The sequence below is a fragment of the Monopterus albus genome, unplaced genomic scaffold, assembly GCF_001952655.1.
Source record: "Monopterus albus unplaced genomic scaffold, M_albus_1.0 scaffold98.1, whole genome shotgun sequence".
NCBI lineage: Eukaryota > Metazoa > Chordata > Actinopteri > Synbranchiformes > Synbranchidae > Monopterus > Monopterus albus.
In genome coordinates this window covers 2259347-2271981 of record NW_018127978.1, presented here as the reverse complement: position 1 = coordinate 2271981, position 12635 = coordinate 2259347, and the positions used below count along the sequence as shown (strand labels likewise).

At 45.8% G+C, this 12635-nt stretch overlaps 1 protein-coding gene across 2 annotated transcripts in view; it reads right to left on the bottom strand.

Annotated features, from left to right (window-relative positions):
* Positions 1-1052: 1052 nt before the first annotated feature.
* asxl1 (ASXL transcriptional regulator 1) overlaps positions 1053-12635 on the bottom strand; it is a 66969-nt gene continuing 55386 nt past the window's right edge. For both annotated transcript variants that reach the window (XM_020609205.1, XM_020609206.1), the window contains 3 exons: positions 8964-9069; positions 6107-7067; positions 1053-4457 (listed from right to left, as the gene is read on the bottom strand). In XM_020609205.1, coding sequence (XP_020464861.1) covers positions 1944-4457; positions 6107-7067; positions 8964-9069 — 3581 coding nt within the window. In that variant the 3' untranslated portion in view covers positions 1053-1943. The remainder of the gene's footprint in view (positions 4458-6106; positions 7068-8963; positions 9070-12635) is intronic.

The window sequence follows — 12635 nt, the reverse complement described above, 5'->3', positions numbered from 1 at the left end:
AGTGAAAAATTTAAGGGGGTCTGAATACTTTCCGTACCCACTGTATATCCACATCCCACTGCCTAAATAGGTCAAAAACCATAACTAGACTCCTCACATCCAGCCAATAACCTGTTTGATCCGTTACCCTCTGGGCAGCGTTACAGATCAATCAAATCACATAACACCAGAGTCACAAACAGCTTCTTCCCCATGGCCATTAGAACTGCTAACACGGAATCCAATGACAACACTCACCTCCACTCCACTCCCACATACACACACCCATCTCTCACTCCCACTCAAGGACTACTGATAGTTCAGCTGTAAAGGACCATGCCTTTGGCTGTAAAGACAGATGGAGAACAGCTCAGCTGAAAGCCATCAGTTGCTAAGACAATGCTTGCAGCAGTACTATTTTATCAGCATAATAAACTCAAATACATTTGTCACTTCACACTGTACCTTGTTTTTACTGTTTATATCTTTTTTTGTTTGATGGTCTTTATTGCACTCTGTTTTGGTCAAGAGCATACCAATTTCGTTAAGACTGTGTAATGACAAAGTCTATTCTATAGCTTCTCATACTATATACAATAATATCCCAATATTGCCACAGTAATTACCTATCCACTGTTGAGGCCTCCTACTGCAGTGTCTCGTGTGAACTCCAGCTCAGACCTAGTACAGGGCTCTGCACAAGCCCTCTGACTTGGTGGTGCTGGTAACTGTGCACTCTTCCAGTCTTCTGGCACAATGTATCCCTCTTTTAGTGATGGACAAATTCTTCTACTTCTAGTATTACAGTACATGGTATTGGATCCAAATGTCACTTTGTGGTATAGACCACCCATATCTTTTATGTAGTGTACTGTCATTGGGGGGATTTTTATACAGTCTGGATCTCTGATAGGATAACCCGAGATTAATTTGTTTATGGAAGATATCAAGGATTCAATGACCCTATCACCACTCAGTGATCCCTTTATTTGTTATCATGGTTAACTTTACAGACTGTACAGACTGGAATTTAAGAACCATGAAAGGAGACAAAACAAACCAATGAAACAATGTCATTTACTCATTTTTAATGGTTAAAAAAATACTTCTTTGCACAAAGAGACAACAGTAGAAGTGTGTTTCCACCAAATAGTTCCTGGTATTTTTTTTATCCCCAGGAACCAACGTCCAAGAACATTCCCTGGGGTAAAAGTCTCTCAAGCACTTTGTAATGTGGATTTCCACAGCAGGGCTGAGGCTCTGGAAGGATTAAATAAAATTAGCCCACTGAGATAAAAGCACAGAGTCAGCAACTAGGTGTTAAGAATGGTGTGTGCAAAATGCTGTGAAGTATTTGACCAGCGGCATTCAGTACTGCAGTTTTCACCCCAAAAGTTTTTGGACCCTCAGAAAATACTACCACTTGACTAGGGACTTTTCTGGCAGGGTAGAACTACACCTCAGAACTAAATTTAGATCCTGGTTCCTCTGGTGGAAATGCACATAGAGGAAGTACTTTCTGCAAAACATTCCTGTACCCCAGGGAAAGTTCCTTTAGTGGAAATTAGGCTTAGGTCCCTCTTAGCTGAGAAAACAAGGAACCAAAGCAATTATGGCCATCAAATGATGACAGGTGAAGCAAGATAAGATGAGGTAAATGTTTCTGAGCAGATTAAACAAAAAAGGCACAATTTATAATCAACCGTGCCCCAAATTCACAACAATAATAATAATTATAATAGTAATAATTATTATTATTAAGTACAACTAAAAACAATCTGAAAAACTGCCAACAACAAAAAAATACAGATGAATTATATTATACAAAACAAATCTTGCCTGTCAGGCTCCTCAGCAGTGGACGCTCTATCCTTAACCTGGCTTCTGTACACTCTGGAACACTGTGGTCCCACTGCTTACACTGTACAGACAGCAACTCTACAGTGCACAGGGGTTTCTACGTGCTACCTGACCACCAGACAAGACACACAGAGTTTGGAAGGCCCGATGCAATCATCATGGCAGAAAGCACCACAGCCTTGGCACATGATCATAGCTTTGAGGCGGCATGAACACTTGAGTGCCACCTCCTCGGTCATGCTGTTAGTAAAGGCCTGAATGCTGAGGGTTGTCTGACTGGAGACCATGTGGGGGCGCAGCTGGAGCACACCATCTGCCATGGTCCGGGAGACACCACCATTGTCCATAACTGACACATTAGCCATATAGCTTACTGCTCCAACACCACCACCCTGCTTAGGGAGCTTCCCATAGAGCTGGAAGGGAAGAGATGAAGCAGAAGGAGATGGGGAAGATGAGGAGGAAGCTTTGCTGTGCTCCTTCTTTGCCATCCTGGCTAGAGTCATCTCCATGTTGAGGAGACCCTCCATTGCCCCTCCACTAAGGTAGCCATCCGCAGGCTCCTTTTTGGTAACACTCATGGGTATAATGGAGACAGATTTGGCAAGAGCTTGGCAAGAGGGCCGTGCACCAACTTCATTCTTTAAGGTGGGTGCAGGAGATAACTGCTGTTGGTGAGTGTGGGTGAGCTGTGACTGGGGGGGCCGCCAATTGATCTTAATAGTACGTACTGTCTCTGTGGGACAGGGGTCTGCATGGGGTGAAGATGGGCCATTATGCATGACACGGTGGTCTGGCTGGGGCCTATCTGGAGTCTCCCCCTGTGAGGGCTGAGAACCATGAGTCTCTTTAATAACTGCAGACTCCAAAACAGTCTGACAGCTAGGGTCTGACTTACGTCTGGAGGATAAAGGACTGGAGGAGGATGAGGAGAGTGGCAAAGATGTGATGACAGGGACAGCCCCGGGGGCCTGCTGGGACTGATAAAGTGATAGGGCTGGGGACTCCATCAAACACGAGACTGGCCGGCCTGTTGGAGACTTGTGGATCTTAAAGGCTGCACTCCGGTCTGGACTAGGAGACTGGGCTGAGACCTCAGGCCTGAGGCGAGGACCTGAGGCCCTTCCCACTAGTGGTCTGGGTAGGGGTCCTGGCAATCGGCTGATCTCCAATCTGTTGACAGAGTGTGAGGGTAGAACTTTCTCCAGGGGTAGACTGCCCTGCAGTAGCTGAGTGACCAAAGGGTTGTTGGCCTCCACACTGGATACTTGTCTGGCTGAGCTGGCCAGTCTCTTTGAGGCAGCTGTGGCAATTGGGTAAGTGACAGAGGCCTTTAAGCCTCCATGACGCTCCTCTTCAGCAGAGCTCTGTCTGAAGGCTCTACACTCATCTCCAGGTTCCATTTTGATCACAACATTGGTCTCCCTGAGCCCTTGTGGGTGGGCTGAGGGGAGAGACTGTTGGTCCTGTGAATGGGGGCAGCTATGTTGAGGGAGAGGCAGGCTATTAAGGAAGCAAGGCTGAATGACAGTCTGACCTTGGCGGCTGGACACGTGAGCCTGGATGACTGGTTGCTGGTTATGAGGAGGAGCACTGCAGATGACCAGTTGGCCATTTCTCTGGGTGCTCAGTGCGGAGCACCAGTTCTGGTCGGGCTGGTGGTGCTCATCCTCCTGGCTCTCATTCTCACAGTCCGAAGCGGTTTCCGTGGAGTCACTATGTGGTGTCCCAGCCTTGTTATCCTTCTCTACCTCAGAAGAATCCACATGATGGGACAAAAATACATCTGTTCGCTGATTCTCTATAGCTGAGTGAGAGAGTCGTTCTTGGTAGTCCATATTGTGGGAACCATGCTGGATAACACCACCCAGTGCAGCCTCCTTCACTTGTTCCTGCTCTTTGGACTGAGAGGAGCTGGCCAATGTCTGAATAATGTCCACACCCTGAGCCCCAAACCTGGGAAGGGAATCTGGGATTGAGGTTGGGGCCAGTGAGGGTTTTTCACAGTTCTGGACTGCCCTCTCCAAGGCAGCAACAGACTCAATCATGTGACTTTGCCTGGCTGGCAGGGATACCAAAGACCCAGATACAGTGTCAGGCTCTGGAGAAGGCAAAGCAGCTGTCATGCCTGTGAGCCCGTTGGAGGAGCTTAGGACACTAGATGATGTTGCTTCTGTTTCTTCTCCAGCTTCTGACCGCCCAGCTGTCTCCTCTTGAGGAGGGCTTGGGGTCTGTGGGGGCTCCAACGACATTGAGGTTGAGGTAGTGGACAAGGAAGGGGAGGGCTGTGGTGTGCGATCTACACTGATCAGCAGTAATTGTGTTCCAAACGAATTAGCGCCTGAAGACGATCCCTGCTCTTCCATCTCACCATCTCCCCTGACTCCAGTTTCTCCTCCTCCGGGCTCGATAGGTCCTGGATGCTCTCGTGATCGTCGTCCATTAGCGGCCTCGCGCTGGGCCCGGGCTTGCTGAGCGCGAGCTTTGATGTCTGCCAGGGTGCGTGCGCCCCCTGTCCCCGACCGCCGCAAGCCCTCGGCGGAGGGCACAATCCGAGGGCAGATCTGGTAGGTGGGGTGCCCTTTGACCCAGGGAGGTTTGATTCTGGACAGTTGAATCTGGAACAAAGACACAAGGACAGGCAATAAACCTGAGTAAAACCTTGACAACTAACTGCTACATTGGGGCAAATAAATATTTGATACACTGCCGATTTTTCAAGTTTTCCCACTTACAAAGAATGGACAGTTCTGTAATTTTCACCGTAGGTACATCTCAACTGTGAGAGACAAAATCCACCAAAGAATTCCAGTAAATCACTGTTTGATTTTTAAACAATTAATTTCCATTTCATTGCATGAAATAAGTATTTGATCACCTACCAACCAGCAAGAATTCTGGCTCTCACAGACCTGTAGTTTGTCTTTAAAAAGCCCTCCTATCCTCCACTCATTGCCTGTATTAATTGCACCTGTTTGAACTCGTTACCTGTATAAAAGATGCCTGTTCACACACTCAATCTATCAGACTCCAACTTCTCCACTATGGACAAGACCAAAGAGCTGTCTAAGGACACTAGGGACAAAATGATTGACCTGCACAAGGCTGGGATGGGCTACAGGACAATAGGCAAACAGCTTGGTGAGAAGGCAACAACTGTTGGTGCAATTATTAGAAAATGGAAGAAATTCAAGATGACTGTCAATCTCCCTCAGACTGGGGCTCCATGCAAGATCTCGCCTCGTGGAGTATCAATGATCCTGAGGTGAGGGATCAGCCTAGCTCATAGCTTTAAGCCATGACACTACACCGTCATAGCTTAAAATCCTGCAGCGCACGCAAAGTCCCTCTGCTCAAGCCAGCACATGTCCAGGCCCGTCTGAATTTTGCCAAAGACCATCTGGAGGATCCAGAGGAGGCATGGGAGAAGCTCATTGGGTCAAATGAGACCAAAATGGAACTTTTTGGTATAAACTCCACTTGCCGTGTTTGGAGGAAGGAGGATGAGTACAATCCCAAGAACACCATTCCAACCGTGAAGCATGGGGGTGGAAACATCATGCTTTGGGGGGTGCTTTTCTGCAAAGGGGACAGGACGATTGCACCGTATTGAAGAGAGGATGGATGGGGCCATGTATCGTGAGATTTTGGGCAACAACCTCCTTCCCTCAGTAAGAGCATTGAAGATGGGTCGTGGCTGGGTCTTCCAGCATGACAATGACCCCAAACACACAGCCAGGGCAACTAAGGAGTGGCTCTGTAAGAAGCATTTCAAGGTCCTGGAGTGGCCTAGCCAGTCTCCAGACCTGAACCCAATAGAAAATCTATGGAGGGAGCTGAAACTCCGTGTTGCCCGGCGACAGCCCCAAAACCTGAAAGATCTGGAGAAGACCTGTATGGAGGAGTGGGCCAAAATCCCTGCTGCAGTGTGTGCAAACCTGGTCAAGAACTACAGGAAACGTCTCACCTCTGTAATTGTAAACAAAGGTTTCGGTACCAAATATTAAGTTCTATTTTTCTATTGTATCAAATACTTATTCCATGCAATAAAAAGGAAATACATTATTTAAAATCTAACAATGCAATTTACTGGAATTTTTGTAGATTCTCTCTCTCACAGTTGAGGTGTACCTACGAAGAAAATTACAGATCTGTCCATTCTTTGTAAGTGGGAAAACTTGAAAAATCGGAGGTGTATCAAATACTTATTTGCCCCACTGTATACAGGCATATTATTTTTGTGTACAGCTTTATGTAACAGTCTTACCCGGATGGGCGGCACTTTGGGCTCTTCAGTTGTTGGCTGCGGCTTCTCCGAACGGACACTGTCAATTGTGGTACGAAAGGACTGACGGTCATCGAGCCGTGGTCTCTTTTCGGAGAAGCTGGAGAAGGCCTGAGTCTCATCTGGCCTTCTTTTCTGCTCTTTGAGCTGGACATTGGGGACAGGGGTGGTGGCTGGGCTTCCTGAAGGACTGCTCTCACGGCTGCTGGTGGCGGTACCCCCTGTGATGGATGTGACCACAGAAGCAGTGTCATCCAGGGGATCAGCAGCAACTGTGACACTGGAGGATGTTGAGGAAGATGACGAAGAGTCCAGGCCTGTGGTAAAAGCTCCCTGTCTATCAGAAGGTGAAGAGGCAGGTGAGGAAGCTGAGGAAGAAGAAGGGGAAGAGGAGGAAGGAGAAGAGGTTGAAGGTAGAACAGGTGCAGCCTCCTCAGGGAGGAGACTGGCTCTAACTTCTGGCTCTTCATTTGCGCTGGTGGATGCTGGGCTTGGGCTTGGGCTGGGAGTAGGAGTAAGAGTGGGGGCTGGCAATGTGACCGGTTCCAAAGTGGGAGACGGCTTTAGTTCCATGGAGGCACTCTCAGCTGGGACCTCCACACCACACTCAGCCTGTAGGACCACCTCTCCTTGAACCACTGTGTTGTCAGACATGGGAGAGCCAATAGAGTCTGCTGAGATGTCCAGTACAGCAGTGCCCTCAGCTGCTTCTGCAGACTGCAGGCCTGGAGCAGTGGCTGTACAGAGGGTCCGGCGGGCCCTGCGACGCAAGTCAGCCCGTGTGCGTCTCCTCATTCGGCCATCTCTTCTCCGCCGACCTACACTACGTCTCTTGGGGGCACCAGTTGCCACCACAGCTACGTCGCTGTCCAGCATACTGGCTGCCACTTCACTTGCTTCACTCACTGTAAGTTGCAGAGACTCCTCCCTTGTCAGGCCAGACCTACACATACACAAATTTCAATTTAGCACATTGTACAAACAATGTAGATCACCATGACCATAACTTTTGAGGTCATACAGTATTGTTCAAAATAATAGCAGTACAATGTGACTAACCAGAATAATCCAGGTTTTTAGTATATTCTTTATTGCTACATGGCAAACAAGTTACCAGTAGGTGCAGTAGATTCTCAGAAAGCAAACAAGACCCAGCATTCATGATATGCACGCTCTTAAGGCTGTGCAATTGGGCAATTAGTTGAAAGGGGTGTGTTAAAAAAATAGCAGTGTGGCATTCAATCAGTGAGGTCATCAATTTTGTGAAATAACAGGTGTGAATCAGGTGGCCCCTATTTAAGGATGAAGCCAGCACTTGTTGAACATGCATTTGAAAGCCTGAGGAAAATGGGTCGTTCAAGACATTGTTCAGAAGAACAGCGTACTTTGATTAAAAAGTTGATTGGAGAGGGGAAAACCTATAAAGAGGTGCAAAAAATTATAGGCTGTTCAGCTAAAATGATCTCCAATGCCTTAAAATGGAGAGCAAAACCAGAGAGACGTGGAAGAAAACGGAAGACAACCATCAAAATGGATCGAAGAATAACCAGAATGGCAAAGGCCCAGCCAATGATCAGCTCCAGGATGATCAAAGACAGTCTGGAGTTACCTGTAAGTACTGTGACAGTTAGAAGACGTCTGTGTGAAGCTAATCTATTTTCAAGAATCCCCCGCAAAGTCCCTCTGTTAAAAAAAAGGCACGTGCAGAAGAGGTTACAATTTGCCAAAGAACACATCAACTGGCCTAAAGAGAAATGGAGGAACATTTTGTGGACTGATGAGAGTAAAATTGTTCTTTTTGGGTCCAAGGGCCACAGACAGTTTGTGAGACGACCCCCAAACTCTGAATTCAAGCCACAGTGAAGACAGTGAAGCATGGTGGTGCAAGCATCATGATATGGGCATGTTTCTCCTACTATGGTGTTGGGCCTATTTATCGCATACCAGGGATCATGGATCAGTTTGCATATGTCAAAATACTTGAAGAGGTCATGTTGCCTTATGCTGAAGAGGACATGCCCTTGAAATGGTTGTTTCAACAAGACAATGACCCCAAACACACTAGTAAACGAGCAAAGTCTTGGTTCCAAACCAACAAAATTAATGTTATGGAGTGGCCAGCCCAATCCCCGGACCTTAATCCAATCGAGAACTTGTGGGGTGATATCAAAAATGCTGTTTCTGAAGCAAAACCAAGAAATGTAAATGAATTGTGGAATGTTGTTAAAGAATCATGGAGTGTAATAACAGCTGAAAGGTGCCACAAGTTGGTTGACTCCATGCCACACAGATGTGAAGCAGTTATAACAAACTGTGGTCATACAACTAAATATTAGTTTAGTGATTCACAGGATTGCTAAATCCTAGAAACAAAAACGTTTGTACAACATAGTTTTGTGTTTGTACAGTCAACGGCAGACACTGCTATTTTTTTGAACACACCCCTTTCAACTAATTGCCCAATTGCACAGCCTTAAGAGCGCGCATATCATGAATGCTGGGTCTTGTTTGCTTTCTGAGAATCTACTGCACCTACTGGTAACTTGTTTGCCATGTAGCAATAAAAAATATACTAAAAACCTGGATTATTCTGGTTAGTCACATTGTACTGCTATTATTTTGAACAATACTGTACATAAGATGTCCCAACAACACAGAGATGAATGAAATAGCTAGCTTAAAACTGTCAAAAAATATCTACATCAAGGTTTCGCTAAATAATACTACTGATACTTGCTGTCATAACAACATATAATAACAGTATTCTAACTTAAAATGAACCACCCCAAGTATGACAAATACCTAATGTTGTATAAACAGTGAATTCCAGCTGGCTTACTTTTGCCCGTGGTACTCTTCAAAAAACTTTTCCTTCCATGCCTCTACTTTCTTCTCTTTTTCCATTTCCTGTCGGAAACGCACCTGCATCTCATGGGTGAACTCACCTAAACAAGTCATACACAGTTGAAGGTTTCAACAACTAAACTTAACAAACAAACTTTAAACAAGTATTACATTTTATTATAAACCTTCACTTGTTTAAATAAGCAGCTGGTGTTCCATGGTACAAATGTTCCAGGACATTATCATCAGGGCTCCTATTCGCAAATATTCTGAGACTTAGGCCTATTCCCAATGTACTCCCCTAAGGTCTCAAGCCCTGACCACTTAAAGACTTTAGTGACGTCACTTATAAGTGACTTGAATGCCAGAGTCTGCAAAGGCTGGAAACTGTATCAATGGTAATGGGACAGCACTTTGTGACTCAGGCTGTCACATCACCATGACAACGGCAAAACGCCATCATGGTTCTAACTGTTGTGGATTTAGAGCTTTTTATTTTACGTTTTCACTTTCCTCACAGCCAAGTCAGTTCAGGGACCGACTGGCTGTCAATTCAGCATCATTAAGCAAATAAATAGCTGATGAATAAAAAAGTGTGTAATATAGGATGTTTATAGTTAGGTTACAGTGTTTTGCAAATGCTTTGTCCAAAGCAACATACAAAATTATCAGTATAACATCAGTTAATATAAGAACAATTGTTTGTTTACTGTTAATCTTCTTCATTTTTCTCATTTCCAATTTATGGCATTTGTTTACATTTTTATGCTTCCAGCCTTTCCCTAGGTATTGTGGGCTAATTCTGTGTTTTATGTCACAATGCAATGAACAGTGAGGAATTCCCTTAGGTAGTCTGCAGAATGCCTACTTACAGAAAGTGAGCATAAAGGGTTCAAAATGAAGGTGAGAGCCCTAACACTCTTGACAATTTCACAGTGGGACAGCCCTGAGTCATCACTAAATCAACAGGAACATGTCTCAAAGTCCATGAGCCTGAGAGTGTGGACAATGGGATTGGTGGCAACGCTCAGAGAGCTTTTAATCTGGCCCAAAACTCCTTAGCAAGGAGTTCTATCTTAAAAGTGATTTATAAAACTGCTCAGAACAACTCAGAGCAAGGAAAAGACAAAAACCTTTATCTTGGTGAGGAGGTATGGTTGACCCCATTGCTATGCATCTTGAGCACAAGGGCAGTGCCAGCTGATGAGAAGTGACACCTAACTCATGGTGTTGGTATGGTGTTACCAGCTTGCAGCGTGCAGCTTTTATTTTAACCCCTCATCAGAAACACAAGTAAGAGACTCCATTTTAAAATCTTGCTGCAATCAAGTTATAAATAAAAAGTGACTACTACTGAATGTAAGGGCGTTCCCTCGGCACAACATTTCAGCCAATCACGTCTCAATGAACCGGTTCTGTTGAAGGTGGAACTCAGTGCAAGGCAGCGCGATTACTCTGCTGATAGTGATTTGATAATTTGATATTAACAGGGAAAAAATGGCTCAAAACTGTCTTCATGTTCTGTCTGTACAGCAGAAATGAAATGTAGTGCATCACAATAGGAGGAAGCACTGCAACAGTGTGATTACATTGTCGCTGTTGCACTGTTTCATTTTTCTGTTGCCAAATTTGTGATCATTTTCATTCATGATTGTGTTGGGTGGGAGATGTTCACGCATCTCTAATGAGATCAATCTTAAACACCATCACTGTATGATCTAATCTGTAGTGTGTAACTAACTCACTGTTGTTCAGTGTTTGTCTTTCCATCATGTTATCTTATGCATAAAAAACTTCTAAGCCTCTTAAAAGTCCACCTTCTCTACTCTTAACAGTTTTTGCCTTAGCTATTTTAGGGGCTAAGATGCTTTGTGAATAACTTTCATCTTTACAAGGATCTACTCTCATGATTAATCATGGTGCCCTCCGAGGCAGACGTGTTTGCGTGTTCCACTCTCGAATGCTGGCTTTATCATTGTTTTCTTCTTTTTTGTGTGTTTTTTACTCTTTCTGCAGTACACAAATGTCATGCATTGCTAGCATACAACAGACAGGCATTGATGGATATCGCCAACTCACACAGCCATTGGGAATTTACTGGTTTCATACCACCGGAGCTACAACTCATTGTTCACTCCCGCAACAACCACCACCATCACCCCCAGGAAGCCCCTGAAGCACCAGGCACGAGCGAGCAGGCTGAAATCAGGAGAGCGGCCCGGAGACGGAGACACAAATGGGGCAAAAGAGGAGGGCTCCAAGCTAGGCTAAAAGCTCGCACTACACGACCGCCACTACCCAGCCTCTTCCTAGCTAACGTACAGTCTCTGGAAAACAAACTGGATGAGCTAAGGACTAGGATTACAACACAATGGGAAATAAGAGAATGCTGTGCTCTAATTCTCACTGAGACTTGGCTTTCTGACAAAATCCCAGATTCCGTGATTCAGCTACAGACCCACTCTGTACATCGGGGAGACTGCACTGCTGCTTCGGGGAAGGTAAAAGGAGGCAGTGTGTTTGTGTTTATCAATAACTCGTAGTGTGGAGATGTACGGACTGATGTTAGCCAGAAGTGGAGTTTTTATTGCTGAAATGCCGGGCCTATTATCTAGCAAGAGAGCATAGTGCTGTGTTTGTGGCTGCTGTGAATGTTAGTTCAAGAGCTAATCCCTCGGCCGCTCTCGGCAAACCCCATGACATCATCAGCGCTCTAGAGACGACTCATCCTGACGGTGTTTTTATCATGGCAGGCAACTTTAACCAGTGCAAACTACGGACTGTACTTCCAAAATATTACCAGCATGTGAACATTCCCACTCGGGGCAAGAACACTCTTGATCATGTTTACAGTAACATACGGGGTGCATACAGAGCTGCAACTCAGATGCTCGGACCACATTTCTTTGTTCCTGTATCCAGATTACAGACAAAGACTGAAACAAACAAACCCTGTCACCAAACAAATTAAACTCTGCACCCCAGAGACTGAAGGCATCCTGCTGGACTGTTTCGCTCAGACTGACTGGGTTGTGTTTAAAGCTGTAGCCACCTTGGAGGACTTTTCTGACAGCGTACAGGATTATGCTGAGTATGTGACCAGGTACATTAGTACCTGTATTGACAACACTGTGCCCACCATACAAGTCAGGAGCTTCCCCAACCAGAAGCCCTGGATAAACAGTCAGGTACGCCACATGCTGTGTGCTCGCTCTCATGCATTCAGATCAGGAAGCTGAATGGCTTCTATTCTACTGCTGAGTCTGGACGGATGTGACAAGGCCTGCAGTACATCACAGACTACAGGACCACCACCAGCATCATCATCAGCTCCACAAACAGCCTGCCGGACGACCTCAACACCTTCTACACCTGCTTTGAGCCCTCCAGCTACAGCACAGAGAGGAAGCACACACACACCTGGACCACCCAACTCTCCACCTTCCCTCCACTAACTGCCTCACCAGGCCAGGTACACCAAGTCCTGAGGAAGATCAACCCCTACAAGACAGCAGGACCAAACAACATCCCTGGGCGGGCTCTGAGAGCATGTGCCAATGAACTGGCTGATGTTCTCACCTCCATCTTCAACCTCTCCCTCAGCCAGAGCATCGTTCCCACCTGCTTTAAGACCACAACCATCGTCCCCCTTCCCAAGAAGAGCCCG